Here is a 27,618-nt window from a genome sequence, read left to right on the forward strand (position 1 = left end):
CTAAGAGGAGTTGGAGGATTCCACCAGGAAGTCAGAAACATATAATGTATAGTGATTGGGCACAGTTCCCTGAAAAGATCAAAAAAGCTATTCTCCAACCCAGTCAGCTAATCAAGTTAACAAACTAAGGCTCCATCGCTAGTGTTCATGGTAGTTTAACTAATCTGTTGATAAAGTCTATAGTAATATGACTTTTTATATTGCCTGCTGCTCTGTAGGAAGTTTCAGAAAACAATCTGTATTTTGGGCCCATTTTTCATATTTGGATACATAAATTACACTCTAGAATGTCGGTTTTCAGCTTCTGCATTTTAAGGAATCTAATTGGTGCTTGAATGCCTAAAATAGATATTTAAGTGTTTAACTCTTATCTAGTGCCAAAATATGATTCTGAATGCCTTAACTTTGACACTCAAGTTTGAAAATTGGGCTCCAGGAGTCAGATGTTATATATATATATATAAATAAATGTGTGTGTATATAATGTAATACAATGTAAATAAAGTATTCTCTATATATGTGTATATACAGAATTTCATATGCATTATATATGCAACTATATAATACATAAATGTTACATATCTCTACATTGTAGATAAAATACACAAACACATTATATATGTGTGTGTATATATATACACATTTACTATATGTGCAAAAATACAGAGGGAGAAAGAAAAGTGGAAATATATAATAAACTAAAAGAAGCTTATTTGTTCTGTTTGACACTTAATATAACTTGGTACAATATCTCTTTTACTAATTTTATAGTAGTTGTGCTTTTTGTTTTTTTGTTAAAAAGAGCTTTCATATACAAAAAGAGCCTACGTGATTGTCTATATTGTATGATCTGCAGATGAATTATAAAGTGAATTTCAGTGAACTGAATAATAATCTCAGGGTTTACCAACACTCTTCAAAGTCTGCAAATAATATTCTCTGCAGGAATATTTAGCCATATTTCCAGGTTGATGGAGAAACTAATACATTTAAAATGTTGGTATTGTGACCACCAAATCTTCTTTATAGAGTACCAAAGGTCAGAATGTAAAGCAACATTAATGGTTTAATTTTGCAGCGCTCTGCCAAATCTTATGAAATGCTATGTTAGTGTAAATGCTATAGTCAGAGCTAAAGTGCACCCCCCGCCCCCATCACTTGTCTATGTTTCACTGAAGGATTTTAAGAGACCTGGCGAATTTTGTACAACTACTGAAATTTGAGACACCAAAAGATACATATTCTCATAATTTTTTAAGTCTCTCACAGTGAAACTATTGTGTTTTGTTCTGTGTGTGATATTTTTATTCGATGTATTCCGTGGAAGGTGGATACAGTCCTATACAGTAGCTATTTTCGTTGTTGAATCTCCCTGTAGGTCCCTTTCAGTGCTACAATGTCACCGGTTCGCCTGCACTCATCCAACCCCAATCTTTGTGTAGACATCGAATTTCAGACTCCCCCAAGCCAGGTAGCTGACCCCTTGGAATGCTCCATGGAGTACATCAAACTTCAAGAAGAGTTTTGCCTCATGGCACAGAAAGGTAACTAAAAATGTACAATCTGCATCTTACAAAAACTGCTATTTTTACATTTACACTGTTCATGGTCAGAACTTTTGTCTGGATCAAATATAAATTGTATGAGAATCTTTTATCCATATCTGTTTCAGATGAAGATCATATAGGTTTATTTTTTAAAATATTTTCTATGCATCAAGTACATGTATAGGGATAGGTGAATCCTATGTCAGTGGAGATTTTGTGAACCTCCTGAACCATTATGGGGGCTTGCAAAACTTGGCTGAATTTGCACACATTTTTTCCTTTTTATAGAAACCAGTGTTTTTTTCCCCTAGGATAAATGAAATTCCACTGTCTCTAATGATCTTGTACAACTTTATGCATGACACACCAATGGAAGTTATAAAAGGTCCTGCTTGTACAAGAATGGATTTCAGAAATTTTACACTGTATCACCAATGAATGACTGGCCTGTAGGCTAAAAATTTAGGTTTTTAAAAAGGGTTTTAAAATAGTGTAATATAAAATGAAGGAGTCATACATAAGCCACACCAGCATGTGCAGGAATTGATGCACTTCTCAGGTGGCTGAAAGATCTTGCCTCATATTTCATACCTAAGCCATTTACTAATAGCTTACTAATGCACATACTGTTGTGACTATTATCATACATGCACTGTAGCCATTTCTGTCTTTTGTGTAATACTATATAATTTACAATGTTTTTTAGTGTTAGTTATTTTTGCTTTTTGCCTCTGTCTACAGAGTTCACACGCAATGCTGAATGGGTTAAGATTGAATGATGGTCAAAGTGCATCAAAGAACAGTTTGTTAGAGATTCAGACAGCAACAAATATCACTGTTTTGGGGGCATTCCACTTTTGAAGACATTTTAATGAAAATCAGGAATGGGATGAATTAAGCTTGTTTGAAAACCAGATCTATTTATCTCTATGGAAAAAATGAGCAGGATTGCAGTGTGCCTTGCTCACCTTTTCTAGGGTGTCTACTTAGTTCTCATGGTAGAATCTTTATTACTGGTGATAAAGTAGAAAGAATAATCTGATTTTATTATTTATATTATTGTAGCACTTAGGAGCCCCAGTCACAGACCAGGACTAGTGCTGAACTAACATAGAACAAAAAAGTCCCTGCCCCAAACAGCTTACAATCTAAGTAGAAGACAAAAGACAACAGATGGCTACAACTAGATTGGGGGAGGGGCGGGGGGAAGGTACAAGGAAACAATGAGACAATATTGGTTAGCATGATAGACTGTGGTCTCAGCACATTAGCAGCCTATTGATTTGTCAAGTTTCATAGGCTTCCTGGCAGAGGAGGATAAAGAGTTAGTTTTGTGGATATTTACAAGGAGCTTTTGGGAGGGGCAGAATGGGAGAAAAGCACAAAGGTGCTTGTTTGAAAATTTCCCACATAAAATTTGCAGAGCCAGCAGTTAGGGGAAAAAAAATCTTTTAGTTATAAGCTGAGAAAATAAGAGGCCGTTGAGAAGGAAGAAATACTGAACTGGCTAAAGTCCGCTTTACACACGCTTTTCTGATCATAAGTACACTCTATATTTTTGTTTTGAAATGTTCTTTTTCCGTTGTCTACACACTATGTAGCAAGTATTTATTGACATCTGTACCCTCAGGGCTGCATCACTCTAGTGGTACACAGTCTATAGTATATCTTCTAGACATATCACTTTGCTGATGTCCCAGAAACAATAGATTCAATGGGAAATTAGCTAAATAATAATCTCTTTAAAAGCTTAATGTAATTTGTAACATGCCTAAAGATCTCAATCACCTTGTGTCTTGGTTGACTTTCCGTATCTATTGAAATTATATTTTTTCCTTTAGTGGGGTCATAAAAATGTCTACAGTCGTGTGTGTGTGTGTGTGTGTGTGTTTGCACGCTTATGTATAATAACTTGTGTGTGTATATAATATAAGAACACAAGTAGGTTTGAATAATTCCCCCCCCCCCCCCAATATTAGTGGAAGTTATTTCCATTTGACTAGCCTCCTTGCTGGTTCCAAGATTTAATGTATTGTATTTTAAGATGAACTTTAAACAGTCATGCATTATCATTTTTCATTAGTTTTTTAGTGAAAATAGCTTCCATAAATAGTCCAAACTAGTGCTTCTTCAGTGGGCTCATTGTGAGGATACTGCCTTTGGTTCCTCGAGTTTCCTCTTAGGTAATAGTTAAATAAGAAGTCTCATTTATTCTAGAATTAACTAGGAGTAAAGCATAAAATGTAACGATCCTATTGCTTACAATTTAATGTCTTTAAACAAGCAGTTCCCCTTAAATACGCCTAAAAGTAAGGGCTCACATGAATACAAACAAAATAATATTAAATGTATGGCTTTAACTAAATGCATATTAATATTCAAGTAGAAATTCTTCTTATATTCCTGATTACTTTATAATTTTAAGTCATGTCAAACTTGAAATATTAATGCTTTAAAGGATTTCTCACACAACATTATGAAACCAACAGCCTCTATATTGATTTTCCTGATCTGTGACACAAACACCAGTAGGAAAGAAAATTTAGTACCTTTTGAAATGTATTTGTCTCCGAGATGGACTACAGTTATCTTAAACAACAGGTTAGGACACGAAATGAAAAAATATGTTGAAACTAAAGCAGGGATTTAGGTAAACAAAATGTAATTACCTAGTTTGAAATTTGATCAGAATACATGGGTTAACAGCTGTACTCTGGCAACAAGTGTCATAATCACAAGTGGTCTGGACCTTGGCTGCATGTCTCAAATAAAAGCCGGCACATCTCCCCCTGTAACCCTAAAACCATGTTGAAACAATGATTTAACTCTGATTCACAGGGAAGAATTACTACAGGTCAAGCTCTGGGGGAAAGATTCTGATTCTTAACCATTAAACATTTAAGGATGGCTACTAACATGTGGCTATACAATAACCCTCCGAGAGCATTAACTCTCTCATTCCAGGAGTCATTTTGTGGCTTTGTTGGCTTGTTAAACAATTAAAGTCACATTTTACATTTCTTGTATTTATTTTAACCACAGCTGTCAAAAGTGTGACCCAAGAGCAGATGTGGTCTGGTTGATGCTGAAATCCAGCCCACACCTCTGTGAAATTCATTGAGAGCCAGGCTGCCATAGTTGCTTTGACAGTGCTGACAAGTGATGCAGAGTTTAGAGTGCTGTTGCTGCTGGATTTGATGCAGTGGAGGTAGATGATTCAGAGTTTGTAGGGTGGGAATTGGAGGCAAATTGAAAAATATGAAGTAGTGTTGCCAACTCTCATGATTTCATCACAAGTCTCACAATATTTGGTAGTTTTCTTAAAGCCCCAGTTCCTGAAGTCACCTCATTGTATGAGAATCCCAGCTTTCATTTAAAAAAAGAAGAGAGGAGGTAAGTTTCTAGGCCCTTATGACTGGAGAAAAACTTGAAAACATGATCCCTAAATGTTGAGAGGCAGAAGGCCTGTTTTAAAAATCTCATGATTTTTAAGATGGCCTCATAGTTTTTGAAGAGCTGACTTGTGATTTCTGACTGCTTGTGATCGGCAGTACTGTGATAGTCAATGGTATTGTTGTAGGGATGCCACTATGTATCATGGTAGCTGCACAGGTATTACTTGGAAGAAACCTGAGATTTGGAAAAATTAAAAACAGACTCATGGAATCATAGAAGATTAGGGTTGTAAGAGACCTCAAGAGGTCATCTAGTCCAACCCCCTGCTCAAAGCAGGACCAACCCCATCTAAATCATCCCAGTCAGGGCTTTGTCAAGCCGGGCCTTAAAAACCTCTAAGATTCCACCACCTCCCTAGGTAACCCATTCCAGTGCTTCACCACCCTCCTAGTGAAATAGTTTTTCCTAATATCCAATTTAAACCTCCCCCAGTGCAACTTGAGACCATTGCTCCTTGTTTTGTCATCTGCCACCACTGAGAACATCCTAGCTCCATCCTCCTGGGAACCCCCCTTCAGCTAGTTGAAGGCTGCTATGAAATCCCCCCTTACTCTTCTCTTCTGCAGACTAAATAAGCCCAGTTCCCTTAGCCTCTCCTCATAAGTCATGTGCCCCAGCCCCGTAATCATTTTCATTGCCCTGCTCTGGACTCTCTCCAATTTATCCACATGCTTTCTGTAATGAGGGCCTCAAAACTGGACTCAGTACTCCAGATGTGGCCTCACCAGTGCCAAATAGATGGGAATAATCACTTCCCTCAATCTGCTGGCAACGCTCCTACTAATGCAGCCCAATATGCCATTAGCCTTCTTGGCAACAAGGGCACACTGTTGATTTCATATCCAGCTTCTCGTCCACTGTAATCCTCAGGTCCACTTCTGAAGAACTGCCATTTAGCCAGTGAGTCCCCAGCCGGTAGCAGTGCATGGGATTCTTCTGTCCTAAGTGCAGGACTCTGCACTTGTCCTTGTTGAACCTCAGAGTTCTTTTGGCCCAATCCTCCAATTTGTCTAGGTCACCCTGGCCCCTATCCCTTCCCTCCAGCGTATCTACCTCCACCTTAGTGTCATCTGTGAACTTGCTGAGGGTGCAATCCATCCCATCATCCAAATCATTAATGAAGATAAAACCAGCCCCAGGACAGACCCCAGGGCACTCTGCTTGATAACAGCTGCCAACTAGATATTGAGCCATTGATCACTACCTGTTGAGCCCGACTAGCTAGCCAGCTTTCTATTCACGCTCTATTCCATTCATCCAATCCATGCTTCTTTAACTTGCTGGCAAGAATACTGTGGGAAACTGTATCAAAAGCTTTGCTGAAGTCAAGGTATATCACGTCCACCACTTTCCCCATATCCACAGAGCAAGTTATCTCATCATAGAAGGCAATCAGATTGGTCAGGCATGACTTGCTCTTAGTGAATCCATGTTGACTGGTCCTGATCACCTTCCTCTCCTCCAAGTGCTTCAAAATGGATTAGTTGAGGACCTGCTCCATGATTTTTCCAGGGACTGAGGTGTGGCTGACCAGTCTATAGTTCCCCGGATTCTCCTCCTTCCCTTTTTAAAAGATGGGCACTATATTTGCCTTTTTCCAGTTGTCCGGGACTCCCCTGATCGCCCTGAGTTTTCAAAGATAATGGCCAATGGCTCTGCAATCTCATCAGCCAACTCCGTCAGCACCCTCGGATGCATTAGATCTGGCCCCATAGACTTGTGCATGTCCAGCTTTTCTAAATAGTCCTTAACCTGTTCTTTCACCACTGAGGGCTGCTCACCTTCTCCCCATACTGTGCTGCCCAGTGCAGCAGTCTGTGAACTGATCTTGTCTATGAAGACCGAGACAAAAAAAGCATTGAGTTCTTCAGCATTTTCCACATCATCTGTCACTAGGTTGCCTCCCCCATTCAGTAAGGGTCCCACAAGTTCCCTGACCACCTTCTTGTTGCTAACATACTTGTAGAAACCCTTCTTGTTACCCTTCACATCCCTTGCAAGATGCAACTCCAATTGTGCTTTGGCCTTCCTGATTACACCCATGCATGCTTGAGCAATATTTTTATACTCCTGCCTTGTCATCTGTCCAAGTTTCCACTTCTTCTAAGCTTCCTTTTTGTGTTTAAGCTCACCGAAGATTTCTCTGTTAAGCCAAGATGGTCACCTGCCATATTTGCTGTTCTTTCTGCACATCGGGATGGCTTGTTCCTGCGCCCTCAGTAAGGCTTCTTTAAAATACAGCCAGCTCTCCTGGACTCCTTTCTGTGGTGGTTTGTGAGTCACTTTGTTACCCACTGCCTCCAGCAAGAGGAAGACTTGCTTGAGTTTAATTTGGTGTTAGCTCACTGACACCACTAGCCTGTTAGCCACCCAAACAAACAATCTCCTCTGGACTCTGCCACTCCTGTGTTTGATTTGCAGGTTAACAATAGGTACATCTTGGTCCCTCAGTCCCCTGGGACCATCCCCCTGTACTGGCCAGCCCCTTATCTACTGTGTACACTCAGTAATACCAGATCCGCTGTCCACAAAGGAACAGTGCACACACCAGCTTGTATGATTAAACTCAGGATCAGCTCCTTGTGTAATGCCAAAGAACTCAGATATATTTATAGTGAAGATAACAAATTTATTATCAAAGATTTGAGATTCAAGAGATAATGAGTAAGGATTATGAAAACAAAGATTACATATAAATCAAAATCATAACACAATTTCTAGAGACTAAACTTAACAGACTAACCTGTCTATAGAAGTTTATCTCACCCAAATATCCTTTGCCGTGTTTCCAACCAGGGTATGTTGTGATCCCATTTTCATGAATTTAATCGCATTGCCCAGTTATTTCCTAGGTGCAGGCTCAAGGGATGTCACCCTTACCTTCTCCTTATATCTCCAGAAGTTCATTGTCTGTACCTCAGAGTCAGGATGACCCAAGTAGCTTATTCTTGTGTGTGCTGCCTCCCAGTTAATTTCACACACATCCTTCCATAATGCATTGATTTCCTTTGTAAATGACTCTCCATTGTGTTAACTTACAATGCTTAATTTACATGCCAGAGAGACAGGTGAATAACCATCTTTTGTCTGACAGAAAACCTGTTTGCCAACTCTGCCTTGATACAGACCTTAGGAGCATGTTTTCAGTAAATGTGTATGTGTACATACATTTCACAATGATATTACTGACCAGCGTGACCCTGGCTTTCACTTGAGATCTCACATGATCTTAAAATGAACTTGGCAAACTGGAGAAATGGTCTGAACTAAAGAAGATAAAATTCAATAAGGACAAATGCAACGTACTACACTTAAGGAATAAACAATTGCACAAATACAAAATGGGAAATGACTGCAGAGAAAGGAGTAGTGGGGGTTATAGAGGATCACAAACTAAATATAAGTCAACAATGTAATACCGTTGCAAATAAAGCAAATATCATTCTGGGATGTATTAGCAGGAGTGTTCTAAGCAAGACATGAGAAGTAATTCTTCAGCACTGATCAGGCCTCAGCTGGAGTTCTGTGGCCAGTTCTGTGCACCACACTTTGGGAAAGATGTGGACAAATTGGCAAAAGTCCAGAAGGAACCAAAAAAAAATTAACGGTTTAGAAAACACGACCTATGAGGGAAGATTGAAAAAAAATTGGGTTTGTTTCGTCTGGAGAAGAGAAGACTGAGGGGAGGGGGACATGATAGCAGTCATCAAGTATGTAAAAAGTTGTTATAAAAAGGAGGGTAATTGTGACCGGGTCGGCACATGCCTCTTGTGAGCACCCCCTTTCTTTGGCTGATATGCCTGCAATTAGTCTTTTTCATGGGGCGGCACCCACCCCTCACAGGCAGCCCCCCGTTGGTTGGATGTGAGCCTGCTTTTGGTTTTAGTTCTTACACTGGGGTGGCACCCGCCTCTCGTGAGTATCCCCCTCCCCCAGCTGATGGTTCTCTTGGAGAGTCTTCAGTGACTGAGCCCTGCAGCTGAACCGCATATGCTGTCCCCCTTTCCGGGGTATACAGTCCAAGTTCTTATCTTGACCCTGGTGTGAGGCCGTAGCTCTAAGGCTTCTCCCAGAGGCACTGCCTTCTTCAACCACCCAGCCAGGGCCCATCTCAGTACCTACAGCTGGTGGTGTTCCAGCAGGCCTCCCTGGGCTCAGTCTTCAACCAGACCAGCGGAGCCCATCTCGGTACCCTTGCTGGCCTGCACAGGTTCTGTGCTCAGTCCCACTGGGCTTCAGCCTGCACATACTGACCTGCTGGTCCTGCTGCTCTTCCCGCCAGCCAGGCACCCAGTCTTCAGCAACCTTCCCTGGGCTTCAGTCCTGTCTGCAGTACTGCTGCTCTTCCAGCCAGCCAGCTAGTCAGTCACCCAGTCTTCACTCTTCAAGCTCTACACAGCAACTGAAGGCACTGCTCTGCTGCTTGCCTTTTATCTGGCTCTTCTGGACCCTTATTTGTTGCTCCAGCAGCCCCTCTGATTGGGCGTTCTTCTGCAGCCACTCTAGGCTACCTGGAGGACTTCTCACTGCTCTATTCTGGGACAGGATGATGCATGGCATCAAGGCCTCCAGCAGGGGGCCTCCAGACCTAGTCCACCTTGCCACAGTAATAAATTGTTCTCCTTAACTACTGAGGGCAGGAAGAGAAGTAATGGGCTTAAATTACAGCAAGGGAGATTTATGTTAGACCTTAGGAAAAACTTCCTAAGTGTAAGTGTTGCTAAGCCCTAGAACAAATTACATAGGGAGGTTGTGGAATCTCCATCTAACCTGTTCTTAGAAATCTCCAATGCGGAACACCTGTCAGGAATGATTTATATAATACCTGGTCCTGCCTCAGTGCCGGGGACTGGACTAGATGACCTATCAAGGTCCCTTCCAGTCCTAAATTTCTGTGATTCTATGATATTCTTTGGTAAACCAGAATGTACCTACCAGGATCAGGATATTCTTATGAGAATCAGTGAGAAGTCCAGTTGGCATTGGGGGAGTTCTTAGGGTCACACAAGCAATTAAATTAAAGGCCTGATCCAGCATCCATTGAGATCAATGCAGAGATTCCCATTGACTTCAATAGGAATTGGATTGGGCCCCAACATAACTGAAAACATTTTACTAGATAAATCATTAAGTCTGGGGATGGCTGGTTTATCGTGTTGGCAAGCTCATGGGACCAGCAATAGGCAAAGGTGTGTGTGAATTATTCCCCTAAAAGAAGAGTATGTTTGAAATGCATTGGGGGGGGGGGGGGAGTGCAGGGAAAGGGAGGGAGACTTGAGACTTGAAATAGGTTGAACTCATTTTACACAAAAAATGTGTCCCAAGCAACTGAACTTTGTACTTTCACACCAAGGACCATAATTGATTAACTTGATGCATCTGATATAAAATGTACATTTTGAACTGAGAATACATGCATTTTTAGGCAATTCTGTTTTAATATGCAATGACTTGTGTTTAATTTGATCATGAAATAAGTGTATTTATAAATACCAGATTAAATTTATTGTTGACATAAGTGAGAATATTGAATTCAGTGGAATTGTCTCTATTTATGAGGCAGAGAATTTGGCCTTCCATATGTAACACCCACATTTTGGGTCACATTTTTCAGACTTATCATAAAAATTTGAGATGAACAGCTAAGATTTAAGATCAAGAGCTTTCTGTCTGAATGGGAATAAACATTTAGAAATCTATAAGATTTATTTTAAAGAGAGATAATAATGTCTATACTTACAGAAATATGGAGAGGTACAGGTGTTTAATGAAGGGAAACACTTTCATGGAGAGAAGGAAAGGGAGCTTTTTAAGCTCACACAGGAGCAGTTAGCATTGCATTTTATTCTGTCTTCAAGAATTTGAATAGGAAGCAGTGATCATTTCAGTGATTCATGTCTAATTAGTAAGGTTTCAGTAGTCACTTTGTATTTTTTGATTCTATACTGCAAATCTAGGGGGCAATAATTAAAAAACCCTATAAAAATTGGGGAGAGGTAAGGGATGAGAGGCAGAATTTTCTTGAAAAAAGGTTTTTATTCCTTAATGTTTCATAATTCTAAAAAAGAAACAGCATTTTAAAGAAAAAAACATAGCGGCATACGTTTTAGGTATGGAAAAGGTCAAAGTTTATGTTCCTTCACCCTGTGCTTTTCTTTGTTGAAATTGTCAAACTGTTATTCAGAAAAGTTTCCCATACGTTAATGTTCCATTTCTGAGCACATGGGCTGATTATTTCAAATGTTGCATATACTTAATGAAAAAGAAATTGTTTTATTTTAAAGGGTTTTTTGGAAAACACCAGGGTGTTTCTAATAGCAAGGAATGCACAGCTAAACCACATTTAGCAATGATCAGAAGTGTTTATTTTTCCTAGTGATGGGTTTCTTTTTGTTGGTTTGTTTGTTTTGAAGGAAGGCTTTAAATAATTGGATTTGAAATAATCACAATGTAACACCATGCGGTGATGTTTATGCAGCAGTGACACATGAGCTGCAAACAGTCTTACACAACTTACGTTGTATGGGCTCTGTGTACTGTAATGTTGGCTAATACATAAAATGGGAAAAACATACTACCCACTGCTTCCCTCCACAGTGTTAGATCATCAAAGGTTCTGTTTCAAGATCAAAGTAATCCTCTTTATTAATGCAGTATTAAATCATTGCAGAACATAAATGCAGAACTGACATATATACTACACTGTTTGAAGAGAAAAATTAAGGAACAGGGTGATTTGCTTTACAAAAGGGGAAAAAAATAGCTTTAGGCCCAAATATTCAAAAGAACATGCGCACTTTTACACATACCCAACTTGCATATGCACAACCACCAATATGTGCACGTAAGACAAGTATATGTGCACACTCACATTGTGTGTGCGTGCCAATCTCAGCTGATGCATGTGTGCAATCTACTTGGGCACCAACTCTTGAAAATTTGGGCCCTAGTTTCTTATTTCTGTAAATTTGGGGTGGGAGGGGAGGTGTCACAACCTTTATTATTGATTACAAGCAAGGTGTAGTACTGTGTCTCAGGAAATATTTGTTTTTTCTTTCCCCCAGTTCATTCTCTTTTGAAGTCTGCCTTTAACAGCATAGCTATTGAGAAGGAGAAGCTTAAGCAGATGGTTTCAGAACAGGACATTGCAGGCCACAATTCACAAATAACACGCCTCAGACAATCACTTTCTCAGGTATGCCCTTGCTTTGATTTCAAGCACATGTGGAATTCTATGACTTGCCAAATGCCTGTTGTCTATACTGTATTTGCCATTTCCAGAGATGACATGGAAAACGCCAAATCTTGCAGCCAAATATTTTCTCATTAAAAATTAAATAACACAATGTGATAGTGGTAAATTCAAACCTGCTTCTCTACCCTTGGCTTTTTGTTGCAAATGTGTTAGAGAGCAGGAGCAATCTGAATGAGTCCCAAGAAAACTGAGAAATGTAGATGTGAAAGATTAAGTGTCTCTTATATCCTTGTGTGTGTTCATTGTGTTTCGTGTCTGAGATAGATCTGAGGTATGAAATATTTTATATGAAAATCTTAGATATATTTCTTAAAACCACTGATAGCACATTCAAGGTTATTTTTTTATTCAGTTTTCCTACATTAATTTAAAACTGATGAACCAACATTCACAGATACATTCCATAAATCCATTACTCCAATTGCAAAAATGATTATGGGCAAAAAAGTGAGTAATTTACATGTATGAGCATGTAATCCAAGGATTAGATTTCTTGCCATTCCTAGCCTCCCACAAACCAATGTTAATGAAGTTTAATTGCAGTATATTGAATGTGTAACTTTAAGGTGGGATTTCCAAAAGCACTTAGTGTTGGCCATATTGTGCTCCCACTGATGTCAAAGGGAGTTTTACCATTGACTTCAGTGGGAGCAGAGTTTGGCCAATGCTGAGTGCTTTTGAAAATCTTTCAGGAAAAGCCAGTCAGGATAATAGGCTCTTTAATAAGTATCTTAGTTCTAAAAATGTAATCTGAAAACCAGGTTCAGTTTATGTAATACAGGAATAAGAAAGTGTACGTTAAATCAGTTCAGTCTGACTTACTTCCTCAGCTTGCAAAATAATCCCACTTCTGGAATTCATGGGTCAAGAAAGAAGTGCCTAGTTTTTCAAGGGTAATCAGGGCCTAGGGTATTCTTCTAATACCTTCACTCTGAAGAAACATGGACTAGCGGGGAACACTAAGCATGTAAGAAATAGCAAAGAACATGCAAGTTTAAATGCAAACTGTAATTTACCCAAGTTTACATGTACTTTCCTAAACTGTTATCTTTCTACTATAAGATTTGCAGTGTTACGTAGATATAAAGATAACAGGACAGGAGAAGGGTACAATTTTTTGGGCACATAGTAAATTTGCCGAAAAATGCCATTTCAGGGTTATCAAAACTATTTGTCATTTCAGGTAGGATTTGGTGAACAGTTTTGGCCGAATAAAGAAAGGAGGGGAATTTTTTTTTTTTTTTAAGTGAAAATGGTTCGTGCTGACATTTTCTAAATGAACCATTTTGTTTCAAAATGTTGTTTTGACTCAACATTTTGTTTTGAAATTGTATCTATTTTTGTTTTGGTGAGGGGAAAATATTCAGTTTCAGTTCTAAACAAACCACATTTTTTTTTTTCAGATTTTTTTTTTTTTTTTTTGTTTGGCCCTTTACCTAAAAAATCAATTATTTGCTCAGCTCTAATAAGGAATATTTCTCTTCTGGGTCACTGATACAAATCCAACCCAGATCAGTAGTGACTTATAGCTGTTTGCTGTGAAATGGGTTGATGGCCTCTCATTTTAGTTCATAGAATCCGGGTGTCCTCTTAACAAAAGTCATTGTGACAATGGGAAATCCTGGTTGATGGTCTCAGTGGAGAGGAAATGGAAATTGAGCTAATTTCCCTTCCCTAGTGGTGATACTTCCAGTTCAGGTTTATGTGATAGGGAAACTCAAACAGTGTAATACCTGTTTTACTGATAAATGAAGGACTTCAGTCGTTACACCTCTCACTCTAGCAGCTGTCGCAAACACTAAATCCAGATAAATTTTAAAAGAAGCAGAAGAAAAAGAATTTGACATTCATAGTTTCTCTCCCGCACTTACACTTTTTTATTATCCACATCCCATGTATATTTATAAATAAAGCTCAAGAGAGCAGATTTTTTCCATGCCCAGTTCTAGTCTTAGTAATGAGTCCCTGGATATGTACAGATCAGCTCTGAGGCAACTGGTGAGTCATGTTGGGGATGGGTTGGGAGATGAGAGGAAGCAGTACATAATGTGCTTTAGTCTTCTTGAGTTCACCGCTGTTGTGCATGTATATTTCTATACTTATATGCAGTATGCACTTTGGCTAACCTAGAGCTGGTTGAATCTTACAAACAAACAAACAAAAAAGAAAAGTTAATAAATACCATGGGTTTGAGTCAATTGAATTCCTTTGTTATTAGTTTATTCATGAGGCTTTGAATGCACACGGTGTCTTGAAATGAACACATGCATTCAAATATACCAGTTGGATCTGAATAGATGTGTTTGCATGCACACGTTCATTTCAGTACTGCCGACCCGGAGGCATACCCTCTCGCATCCTGCGACTGTTTATGTTTCTCCTGTCTTTCCCTTCAGCATGAGAGGGTGAAAAGGACGGGGGTATAGAATGTATGGTGGAGTTTGGGCATGTGCTGTGCAGATACCAGGGTGAGAAAGAAAAAGGAGGCATAGTTATAGGGAAAAGGGGTGAAGAACTCCCTATGTGTATCCTATTGTAAGGAAACAGTTAAGATTGGAAAGTTACTGCTAACACAAATTACTGTTATTCTCTAGACCCTTCTTACTTCGGCATCTAGCCCCCTGCAGATTCCTGTGACTATTCTTCACACAGACTCTTGAAGTGACCACTAAAGAGCACCCCCTCTCTGGGTAGGGAGTGGGTGAGCAAGATACCCTTGCCCAGGGATCCTATCCTATGGAGGACGGCATGGGGAGAGGTGGTATAGGGAAGGAGGTATAATACTGCCAGGTAATGAGCAGAAAGAGCTATCCCCCTCATTCAGGGATCCCATTGTTTTAATTTTCTGAGAGACTTCATCTGTCTGGGTGGGGATGGTTACTGATGTGTCTAGTTTAAAAAAACAAAAAAACCCTCCCACATATATACGATTTACAACGAGCCATGTTGATTTGTCTAGCTGTATGTTTGTGCAGCTGAAGTCAAATTTAGCATTCTCCTACTGAAGTCTCCAACCTTCCATCAGATACAGTATGCAGGGAAGGAAAAAGAGTTTTTTAAGAAGGTAATAAAATTCATATTCTGTTAGACCCAATAGAATTGAATGGCTCCAAAGAGGAACTGTACTATCTTTATGCAGTTAAATGCACATTTTCCAAATAAATTATAACCCCCCATATTACTGACTTGATTGGAATATTGGTATAGAAGGATACAGCTTGCTCAGGAAGGACAGGCAGGGAAAAAAGGGAGGAGGTGTTGCCCAGTATATCAAAAATCTATACATGTGAGATGGAAATAGGAGACAGACTTGTTGAAAGTCTCTGGGTAAGGATAAAAGGGGTAAAATACAAGGGTGATGTCATGGTTGGGATCTACTACAGATCACCTAACCAGGAAGAGGAGGTGGATGAGGCTTTTTATAAACAACTAACAAAATCAACAGGACTTGATGGTGATGGGGGACTTCAACTACCCAGACATCTGTTGGGAAAATAAGACAGCAGGGCACAGATTATCCAACAAGTTATTGGAATGTATTGGAGACAATTTTTTATTTCAGAAGGTGGAGAAAGCTACTAGAAGAGAGGCTGCTTGATTTTGACAAATAAGGAGGAACTGGTTGAGATTTTGAAAGTTGAAGGCAGCTTGGGTGAAAGTGATCATGAAATGGTAGTATTCATGATTCTAAGGAATGGTAGGAGGGAAAACAGCACAATAAAGATAATGGATTTCAAGAAGGCAGACTTAAGCAAACTGAACGAGTTGGTAGGTAAGATCCCTTGGGAAGCTAGTCTATGGGGAAAAACACGTCAAGAGAGTTCACAGTCTTTCAAAGAGATATTATTAAGGGCACAAGAAAGAGCAAACTATCCCACTGCGTAGGAAAGACAGGAAGTATGGCAAGAAACCACCCTGACTTAACCAGGAGATCGTCAATGATCCGAAACTCAAAAAAGAGTCCTACAAAAAGTGGAAACTAGTTCAAATTACAAAGGATGAATATAAACAAATAAGACGAGTATGTAGGGACAAAATTAGAAAGGCCAAGGCACAAAATGAGATTAAACTAGCTAGAGACATGAAGGATAAGAAGAAAACATTCTACAAATACATTAGAAGCAAGAGGAAGACCAAGGACAGGGTAGACCTGTTACTTAATGAGGAGGGGAAAACAATAACAGAAAATGTGGAAATGGCAGAAGTGCTAAATGACTTTTTTGTTTCAGTTTTCACCAAAAAGTTTAGCAGCAATTGGACATCTAACTAAAATGCCAGTGAAAATGAGGTAGGATCAGAGGCTAAAATAGGGAAAGAACAAGTTAAACATTAGTTAGACAAGTTAGATGTCTTAAAGTCACCAGGGCCTGATGAAATACATCCTAGAATACTCAAGGAGCTGACTGAGGAGATATCTTTGAAAAGTCATGGAAGACAGGTAAGAGTCCAGAGGACTGGAAAAGGGCAAATATAGTGCCAATCTATAAAAAGGCAGAAAAGGACAACCCAGGGAATTACAGACCAATCAGCTTAACTTCAGTACCTGGCAAGATAATGGAACAAATAATTAAGCAATCAATTTGCAAACACCTAGAAGATAATAAGGTGATAAGTAATGGCATGGATTTGTCAAGAACAAATCATGTCAAAACAACCTAGTACTTTCTTTGACAGGGTAACAAGCCTTGTGGATAGCGGAGAAGCGGTAGATGTAGTATATCTTGACTTTAGTAAAGCTATGTCTACACTATGGACCTTGCAGCAGCACAGCTGTGCCACTGTAAGGTCTCCTGTGTAGCCCCTCTATGCCAGGAGGAAAGAGCTCTCCCACCGGCATAATTAAACCACCCCCAATGAGTGGCAGTAGCTATGTTGGCAGGAGAGCGTCCTGCTGACATAGCGCTGTCACACAGGCACTTTTGTTGGTGAAACTTTTGTTGGTCAGGAGTGTGTTTTACCAACAAAAGTGCTGGTGTAGATAAAGCATAAGGCTTTTGATACTGTCTCGCATGACCCTTCTCTTAAACAAACTAGGGAAATGCAACCTAGATGGAACTACTATAAGGTGGGTGAGTAACTGGTTGGAAAACCGTTCCCAAAGAGTAGTGGTGGTTCACACAGGAAGGGCATATCAAGTGGGGTCCCGCAGCGATCAGGTCTGGGTCCAGTTCTGTTCAATAACTTCATCAATGATTTAGATAATGGCATAGAGAGTACACTTATAAATTTTGCGAACAATACCAAGTTGGGAGGAGTTGCAAGTGTTTTGGAGGATAGGATTAAAATTCAAAATGATCTGGACACACTGGAGGAATAGTCTGAAGTAAATAGGATGAAATTCAATAAGGACAAATGCAAAGTACTCCACTTAGGAAGGAACAATCAGTTGCATATGTACAAAATGGGAGATGACTGCCTAGGAAGTAGTACTGCGGAAAAGGATGTGGGGGTCATAGTGGATTAGAAGCTAAATATGATTCAACAGTGTAACACTGTTGCAAAAAAAGCAAACATTCTTCTGGGATGTATTTGCAGGAGTGTTGTAAGCAAGACGTAAGAAGTAATTCTTCCGCTCTCTTCCATGCTGATTAGGCCTCAACTGGAGTATTGTGTTAAGTTCTGGACACCACATTTCAGGAAAGATGTGGACAAATTGGAGAAAGTCTACAGAAGAGCAACAAAAATGATTAAAGGTTTAGAAGGCATGACCTGTGAGGGAAGATTGAAAAAATTGGGCTTGTTTAGTCTGGAGATGAGAAGACTGAAGGAGGATATGATAACAGTTTTCAAATACATAAAAGATTGTTACAAGGAGGAAGGAGAAAAATTGTTCTCTATAACCGCTGAGCATAGGACAAGAAGCAATGGGTTTAAATTGCAGCAAAGGCAGTTTAGGTTGAACATTAGGAAAAACTTCCTAACTGTCAGGGTGGCTAAGCACTGGAATAAATTGCCTAGGGAAGTTGTGGAATCTCTGTAATTGGAGATTTTTAAGAGCAGGTTAGACAAACACCTGTCAGGGCGCGGGCCGAGGGATGTGCTGGCCGCCCTTCCCGCGGCCCCCATTGGCCTGGAGCGGTGAACCACGACCAATGGGAGCCGCAGTCGGACGAACCTGCGGACATGGCAGGTAAACAAACCAGCCCGGCCCGCCAGGGGCTTTCCCTGAACAAGCGGCGGACTGGCTTTGAGAACCACTGGTCTAGATAATACTTAGTCCTGCCTTGAGTGCAGGGGACTGGACTAGAAGACCTCTCGAGGTCCCTTCCAGTCCTATGATTCTATGATACAGATTAATTGTTTCAAATGGATCAGTTTTATCAGTCTGCATTCAGCATATACTCATATATAGACTCTAGCTTGGGCTATGTCAGTGTAAATAAGAGACAGTCTGAAAAGTAGACACTGTAAATCTAGAATGTCTAATTTTCAGATATTAATTCTTTGTCTATTAAAATTTTTCATAAAAATGCCCAAATAACCTAGTTTACATAATTTAACAACAAGGATACATTTGATTTATTTTACGTGAGACTGTTTAGGGATAAAAATAGTGAAAGATGTGAAGCTAATAATACTGTTGTTTAAATCAACAATTCTGACATGGGTCAGAAGATGCAAATAGCTACTGTCAGAACACTCTTTCATATCATTAACAGGTACTTGATTGTGATACTGATTTACAGATTCATTGCCACGTTGCAAAACTATTGTCATGAGGGCAAAGATTCTTTTCATATATATTGGGAGGATCCTAGAATATTGTTCATCCAAAGAATCCTAGATGATAAATTCACTCCAACCTGAGGTTGGTTCCCTTTAGACAGTTTGCCAAGAAGACTGGCGTTAAATGACCCATCACTCGAGTTTTTAGAACAGGACTTCATTGTGTGTGAGTATGGGATTAACTCTGAGACAGACATGGCAGTTTTTTTGTTTGAGAGCAGTGTTTCAAAGCAGTGTGGCAGGAGGTTTTGAATGCAGAGCTGGCCTTTGTATGAAACCCTATATGAGACTAGATATTTGAAAACTTTGCTACTGTTTTTGCTTTTTGATTAATTTTTGTTTAAGATAGTAATGTATTACTGAAATGTACATGTAAGTAAAATACTCAGCGAAACTCTTTCCTGGTCTATCTCTTTAGTCACTTTCTTCCCTACATAGGAAAGCTCCTCCACCATAACCAGAATGACATTCACAACAACTACCTCTGTTCCCCATCTTTTTATGGCCCCATCTGCCTGCTCCAAAAAAACCCATATACAAATCCACTAACCCAAACTGAGTGTTGTATAACCTGAAAAGACAGAAGTCAGAGACTCTGTGAAGTCCACTAGTGACTTTGCTGTTGTGGATCTATTTAATGTACTCAAATACTACGGTGATGAGCAGCTGTACAAAACTAAGATAGACAGACAGAAGCAGCTAGGGTGACCAGACAGCAAATGTCCCGATTTTTCACAAGGGGTAGTGGGTAATTGGAGCCTATATAAGAAAAAGACCCCAAAATCGGGACTGTTCGGGACTGTCCCGATAAAATCGGGACATCTGGTCACCCTAGAAACAGCCCAGGCTAGATAACTGTTCTTCGCTTCTGTGGAGCTTGGATAATGCACATTTCTTCAGTGCATTTTTATATGCCATATTTCAAAATGGAGGAAATTTATATAGATTTCTAAAAGAGTCATTTTCCAGATAACTGTATCTTTAGATAGTCTCTCATGATCCGAAATTGTCACTAGAAATAATCAAAATCAGCAGTTAAAAATTAGAGTATCCCCCTCAGTGTTAATTTCAGTATGCATTATCCTCTAAGCTCCAAACAATGCACATATACTCCCTAGCACTGACAGCAACAGTGTTGCAAGCTACTGTTAACTCAAATTTTCACTCAGCCCATTGATCACATTTCCAAAACTGCAACAATTATAGTTTGAAACAGATTAAATAATACAGTTGGCGAGTTAGAGAAAGCCAAGGGTTTTTCTTTTTCAAAAATTGTATGGGCAGTTTTAAATACTGTAGTAAAAGTAAAAATGGCAAATATTATTTAAGAAATAAACATTGAAGTTTCAACTTTCCAAATAACCAGCACCTCCCAAACTGAGAATTGGTGCACATCTGTTCTCCTTGCCAGGACACTCACCAGATGACTTCTCAGAGGGTAGTTGGTGTCTAGAGATGAGGTCTGATGGCGTGGTGGAATAAACATGGGTTCTCAACATGGGGGTCATGTCTACCCTACTCTTCCCATATTGCTAAATGAGAATGTGGGTCTTGGCTAGATCCTGCTAGATGAGAGAGGGTTATGGGTGAGGGGGTGTCCCAGGAAAAGATTTTTGAGAACCATATGAACCAAAAGAATTAGGGAAAAGGGACAGAGATGAGAGATGCACCATTTCTCAGGGACAATGGAGTAGACTATCTTACACCTGAAATTCCTGACAGCTAGCTAGCATTGGAAAAAACAAACAAGTTCAGTTAAAATACATGGCATTTTTTTTAATAAAGTGAAATTTACTTTAAAATGGTGCTCAGTCCCGAGCTTGTCCCATTGACTGCAATGCAGAATGAGTTCCATCCTGTCCTCATTTCTCTTACTCCCTAACTGTTAGTAAGAAAATTGCAGCCATCATGGAACAAGATCAGCGAGAGCCGCAGCCATAGCAGAGGTTGAAAATGTTCTCTCTTTTGTTAACGATAATGCTAGTTCAAAATAATGAATTTTATTTGACTTTGCTGCAGATCTGAGTAGTGTTCAGTGTGGGCAGAGGGAAGGAAGGAGAGAGAACTGGAGTTTTCTTTTAAATAAATGTTGTGTCTCGGGGAGAGAGAAAGTAAGCAGTGCTGGCAGTGGAGAAAAGATACATGATGATTTTTCATCCGAGATTAGACATGAGATGCAGGAGCTGAGGAGGGTGAGGCTTGTGCAACAACATTGGAGTATGTCAAAGGGGTTAAAGATGACGAGGTTAGTACTAGAGAAGGGAGGGAAATGGGAGAAGAGCAGTGAGAGTCAAGGAATTTGAGGAAGCTTGGAATGTCTGTTTACAACAATGAAGGCAGTTTTGAACTGGATCCTGAAATAAATGAGTAGCCAGTGGAGATGTTCAGGGCTGTGGTTGTACTTTTGGTGTATGACGAAAGATGGGTGGCAACAATCTGTGCATACTGGTGTGTAGAGAGCTGGGGGTTGGGAAGGCCATGGACAAGGGAGTTTATAGTAAAGGTGAGAGGAGATAAAGGCAGGCAGAGGGAACAGCCAGGAGCAAATGAATCTACTGTCACTGTGATACTGTGGAACAACTGCTACTGTATGAAGGGGGAAATGCATATGAACACTTTTTATTCAGTGCAAGGATTGTATTTTGGCCATCCAGCATATATTATAAATAGAACTATACAAATAATTGATTTTTTCAGTTTCGTGGCCGAACCAAAAACTCAAAAAATAGATTAGTTTCAGGTAGACCCAAAACAACAACATTTTTTATTTTCTCAGTGAAAAGAAAAACTGACAAAAAAGATCAGTTTGGGTCAACTGAAATGTTTAGTTTGACACAAAATGTTTAATTTCATTTTTGGTTTTTAAATCATTTAAAAAAATTAAATTTAGGCAAATTTTGAAACAACAAATCAAAATGTTTCATTTTGACATGATAGAAATGCGATTTTTTTACTTTTTCTCTTGACTGAAACTGTTTGCTGAGTTTGACACACAAAGTTTTGGTTGCCCCCAAACTGTATATTTTGGTGAATTAAATATTTGCCTGAAAAATTTCACCCAGCTCTAACTGTAAAACATTGTGATTTGAACATGGAGAGCTGTTTTTTCTAAAGTGGTGTTTAATGCAGTGCATGGGTGGCGGGTAATGGAGGCTGGGAGAGGTAAGCCTCCCCCAAACCTTCGCTAATGCTCCCCACTGCAGCCCTGGGGCCAGGCCATGTCAGGGCTCAGAACTCCTCTGGGCAGCCTGGGCTCAGGACTCTGCCCTGGCCGGCCGTGGCTTGGGGCTCCTCCAGACTGCTCCGGGCGCCGGACAGGCCGGGGAGACTGCAGGTGGAAGGAGTGGGGAGGGGCCCCACTTGCTCTGGCCCAGGGCCCCACAAACCCCTAATCCGCCTCTGCCTAGTTGTAATATTTTCCTTTGTCTTGATTAGTAGCAGCTTAACAGAATGCCTCGAACAAAAAACAAAACAAGAACAGCCACACATCAGATACAACTAATTACTTTAAAAATCAGGAATAAAAGAGTTCTGTTACTGCACTAGCGAAATTCTATTGACCCTTCTGTCACTGTGCTTATTGCAAAATTCTGTTGACTTCAATAGGAGAAGGATTTGGACACTAGAGAACAGTGCAGATTCCTACATCAGATGAGCTGAGATCAGACAACAAAAATAATAATATTGCCCCTTTTGCGCCACTAAAGACTCACAACTAATCGCCCCTTTGAGTATGTCTACACGGCAATTAAAAACCCGTGGCTGGCCCTTGCCAGCTGACTTTGGCTCGAGTGGCTCAGGGTAAGGGTACGTCTACGCTGCAATTAAAAACCTGTGCCTGGCCCATGCCAGCTGACTCAGGCTCAGGCTAAGGAAGGGGATGTTTAATAGTGATGTAGACCAGTGATTTTTCAACCACTTTTCATTTGCAGACCCCTAAAAAATTTTGAATGGAGGTGCTGGACCCCTTTGGAAATCTATTGTCTGGGTATATATAGTTGAATTAGTTTTCAGTCTACGTTTTTGTGGACCCCTTAGGCATAGTGGGGGTCCGTGGACCACATATTGAGAATCGCTAGACATTTGGGCTCGGGCTCAGGTTTGGGCTGGACTTTAGGTCCCTGTGAGGTGGGAGGTTCCCTGAGCCCAAATGTCTACACTGAAATCAAACAGCCCCTGAGCCTGAGTCAGCTGGCATGGGCCAGCTGTGGGTGTCTAATTGCACCTTATACCTAAGGGGCTCTTTAATTGTGGTGTAGACATTCGGGCTTGGGCTGGTGTCTGGGCTCTAGGACCCTGCGAGGTGGGAGGGTCCCAGAGCTTGATAGCAACTAAATAGCCCCTTAGCTGGAGCCCTGTCAGCTGGCATGTGTAGACAATTGCAGTGTAAACATATCCTTTGTGACTTCTTGGTCTTGTCTCCATGCCTTTTCTGTGTCATTGTCTTCTCCTGGAACATTTTCCTGACCCCCCTCAAGTCCCTCCTAAAGCACACAACTACCAAGAGATCTGTACAACCTAATCCTCTCTTCAGAATGTGTTAACAAAATAGACAATAGGAAATGAAAATAGAAAGAAAACTTGAAATAAAAAATTGTGGAATTACAATATATGAACTAACTTTATTGCTACTTCCTGTTGCATCCCATCTCCCCATCCTATGTCTATATAGAGTGTGAACCATTTGGAGCAAGAATCTTATCTGTGTATTTATCTGTAAAGACCTTGTTCGCCCTGGGCTGTGAATAAGTTGACACTAATGTTTCTGTGTATGCATTGTATGTTTCCCTTAATGTGAGTATTTTGAAAATCACATCATGAGCCAACTGTTCTGTTTTTGCATTAGGGTTAGCTGTTTCCTCTGATTTGCTCTTCATGCTGGCAGCCCAAGCTCAGTACCTGCCTCACAGCTGTAACACAAGTGGTGCCTCTTTTGGCATGTGGGAAGGAGGGGGTATCCCTTTAGTAATCTGATGCAGCTTCATTCTTCCTTGCTCTTTTCACACCCCTTTTTCAGAATATGCATAACCCACTGGTATATTTCCCAAACACTTTGAGCTACACAGAGAACGAAGCTGGGCAGAATACCATTGGTGTGTTATGGAAGAACATCATTCTCCTTAACGTGAAAATTGCTAAAATCAAAGGGAAAAAAATAGCAATATGAATCACATACCTGATGGCCAGAAAGGGTGTAAAAATGCAGCTAAAGAGATTCTGTAATTTATTAGGACACTTCTGGGAAGTATGTAGTTCAGCTGCTCTTTTTTTGCTCTGTTTTATGCTTGCTTTTTAATTTGAAATTAAATGTGCAATTTTTATTTTAAGGCTCTCAACCAGAATGCTGAACTAAGGAGTCGCTTGAACAGAATACATTCTGAGTCTGTTATTTGTGATCAGGTTGTCAGTGTAAATATTATCCCTAGTCCTGATGAGGTAAGACTTTAGCCTTTAATGGAATTAGTGTACAATCGAACCTAGCTAATTCTCACTAATAACTGAGAGACCTTGTGCAAATGTACTGAATTTTGCAAATTGGCATGCAAGTGAACAAGCACATTTATATATAAAAAGCAAGGAGGATATATTCTGGAGTATCTTTCATGAAAGCAGTGAAGTTTCAGCAATGTGAGATCTCACTGGAGAACTCTGCTATTAAACCTCTGCTGAGAAAGGGAGAGACCTCACTGATTTTGAGTATAAATTATTGCATGTGGTTTAGTGAAGTGGGAATTAGTGAGATTCTATTGTATTTTTATGTAACCAGATGAGTACCTGAGAATGACTGTATCTTGGTTGCTTGCAGTATATCAGGGCCCAGTCCTGCAAATGCTTATGGGGCATGGTGCTTATTACTGTAGATGGTCATAAGAACGGCCATAGTGGGTCAGACCAGTGGTCCATTTAGCCCAATATCCTGTCTTCCAACAGAGGCCAATGTCAAGTGCTTCAGAGGGAATGAACAGAACAGGGCAATCATTGGGGGATCCACTCCCTGTCATCCATTCCCAGCTTCTGGCAGTCATAAGCTAGTGATACTCGAGCATGAGGTTGCATCCCTAACCATCTTGGCTAATAGCTGTTGATGGAGCTATCCTCCATGAACTTACTAGCTCTTTTTTGAACCCCTGTATAATTTCGGCCTTCGCAACCTCCTCAGGCACTGAATTCCACAGATTGCTGTGCATTGTGTGAAATAGTACTTCCTTTTGTTTGTGTTAAACCTGCTGCCTATTAATTTCAATGAATGACCCCAGTTCTTGTGTTATGTGAAGGAGTAAACAACACTTCCTTATTTACTTTCTCCACACCATTCACGATTTTATAGATCTCTATTATATTCCCTCTTAGTCGTCTCTTTTCCAAACTGAAAAGTTCCATTCTTTTTAATCTTTCCTCATACAGAAGCAGTTCCATACCCTCAAACATTTTTGTTGCCCTTCTTTGTACCTTTTCCAATTCTAGTATATCTTTTTTGAGGTGTGATGACCAGAACTGCACACAGTATTCAAAGTGTGGGTATACCATGGATTCATATGGTGGTATTATGATATTTTCAGGCTTATCATCCATCCGTTTTCTAGTGGTTCCTAACATTGTTAGTTTTTTTGAGTGTTGCTGTATGTTGAGTGGATATTTGCAGAGAACTATCCATGACTCCAAGATCTCTTTCTTGAGTGGCAACAGCTAATTTAGACCCATCATTTTGTATGTATAGCTGGGATTATGTTTTCCAATGTGCATTACTTTGCATTTATCACAGTGAAGTCAAGGGGATCACAGAACAAAGTAAGCACTATGCTGGCAGTAAGTGTTTGCCAGATCTGGTCCTTACTGCCTCTCTATCCTCAGTCAACAAAAAATACCCTCTATTGAGTATTTGTGTGAATGGCAGTTCAGTTTACTTCACAAGAAGAATAGATCTGAATTTGGGCATTTATGATTATATATCAAAAATTACAAATTAATGTTGTGTGTCTATCGTTGTCTGTGTTGGTATTTCACCAGTATGTTTTCCATCCGGCATTTCCATTCAGAAACTTGTTTTTTAGATGTGTCAAGCCATTTCAATTAAGGTACCATTTGTCTCCTAATTATTTTCCCAACAAGAAAGAATAGTGTAAATCTATGTTAAGTTATTTGTGTGTTTGATTTTGGAAAGTCCAAAATACAGTTTGATTGGAATCCAGCGTTGTGGAATCTGTAGATGGAGGATCACGTGTCCAACAATGGAAAGGCACAACGGTCTGGAGTTAGAGCCTTAACACAGACTTTTCTTTAATTCTTTTTATTTTGTTTTTGTTGGTTAACATTAATGTTACTTAGTTATTACTTTTCAATATATACACATATATTTTGTCATAAATGTGTCTTGACTATTGGAGCTCATAGAGTTGGACCTGTTTCACCAAGTCTGAATTTGACTCCTCTTCATCACTCTGTAATGTATGTGCAATGTGGGTATATTTTTCAATCAGGCTAATATGTGTCCTCCCTGTTTGCACCTGCATTTTTGTACCCCAAAAATGAATTATATGCAAAAATTTGAGCAGCTGCCCCTCCAGCTATTCAAATTATTGCAGCAATTCATTGCCCAGGTGACATTTGTTCCTGGTGAAGGCAGGCTATGCTTCTGAGAATGCACTCCACAGTATTTTTTTAAATCAAGTTTAGAAAGAAGTATTCACATTTTGTCATATTTATAAACATTTAATACTTTGTTTAATTTGATTTCTTCAGCACTTATACTTGGCTCTGGTGCATTATACTAATTAGAGGGAAAAAAGTACAGTCCGCACAAAATTTTAAAACTTTAATGGCCTTCTTATATAAATAACAACAATAAACTAGTCCCCTCTGATGGTTATGATCAGTCAAACACCATAAAGCATCAACAAGCTCACAAAAGCCCCATCACTTAAACACTCATTTCCCCAAACATCAGTGGTGAAAAAATGGTGTTTAACCTATACTTTTTATATTTATAATTAACTATTGTACAAATTGAGACAACTTTATAAAATAGTGTTACAGTATTAGTAGCTTGTGTAGACTAACATGTCAACAAAATTTTTTTCAGGGTTTCTGTGCTGAGGTTAGTAAGGAGTGCACCTGTACTCTGAACAGGAATTGTTTCATTGGGTCCCATATGTATTGTATCTAAGCAGCTTCTGTACTGCATCAAATGCACACAATTAAAAAGTAAATACACCTCTACCTTGCTATAACGCTGTCCTCGGGAGCCAAAAAATCTTACCGCGTTATAGGTGAAACCGCGTTATATCGAACTTGCTTTGATCCGCCGGAGTGTGCAGTCCCGCCCCACCGAGTACTGCTTTACCGCGTTATATTCGAATTCGTGTTATATCGGCTCACGTTATATCGGGGTAGAGGTGTATATATTTTTCTAAATGCCCGCCCTGGAAGCTCCGCCTGGAAGCTGAGTGTTAAGCTGGCCCTTTTCTTGTTCAGGTATCATCATCATTAATTATAACCTGTGTTCATGTACCTCCTTTTCCCAGATGCCATAGAGGCTGCTCTGTAGGTCTGAGAACCATCACACGAGGACGAGATGATAATTTTTGTGCAGTCTCGCCACACTGTGGAAACCTCCTTTAAGGGAGTATTTTGGGG

The 27,618-nt window shown here is 39.8% G+C and overlaps 1 protein-coding gene across 1 annotated transcript in view; it reads left to right on the forward strand.

Annotated features, from left to right (window-relative positions):
- Positions 1 to 27,618, forward strand: part of OSBPL6 (oxysterol binding protein like 6) — a 206,101-nt gene that overhangs the window by 154,491 nt on the left and 23,992 nt on the right. The window contains exons 11-13 of the mRNA XM_029910556.1: positions 1,379 to 1,544; positions 12,068 to 12,198; positions 24,313 to 24,420. Coding sequence (XP_029766416.1) covers positions 1,379 to 1,544; positions 12,068 to 12,198; positions 24,313 to 24,420 — 405 coding nt within the window. The remainder of the gene's footprint in view (positions 1 to 1,378; positions 1,545 to 12,067; positions 12,199 to 24,312; positions 24,421 to 27,618) is intronic.

The sequence above is a fragment of the Terrapene carolina genome, unplaced genomic scaffold (assembly GCF_002925995.2).
Source record: "Terrapene carolina triunguis isolate 2854851 unplaced genomic scaffold, T_m_triunguis-2.0 Scaffold62, whole genome shotgun sequence".
Lineage (NCBI taxonomy): Eukaryota > Metazoa > Chordata > Testudines > Emydidae > Terrapene > Terrapene triunguis.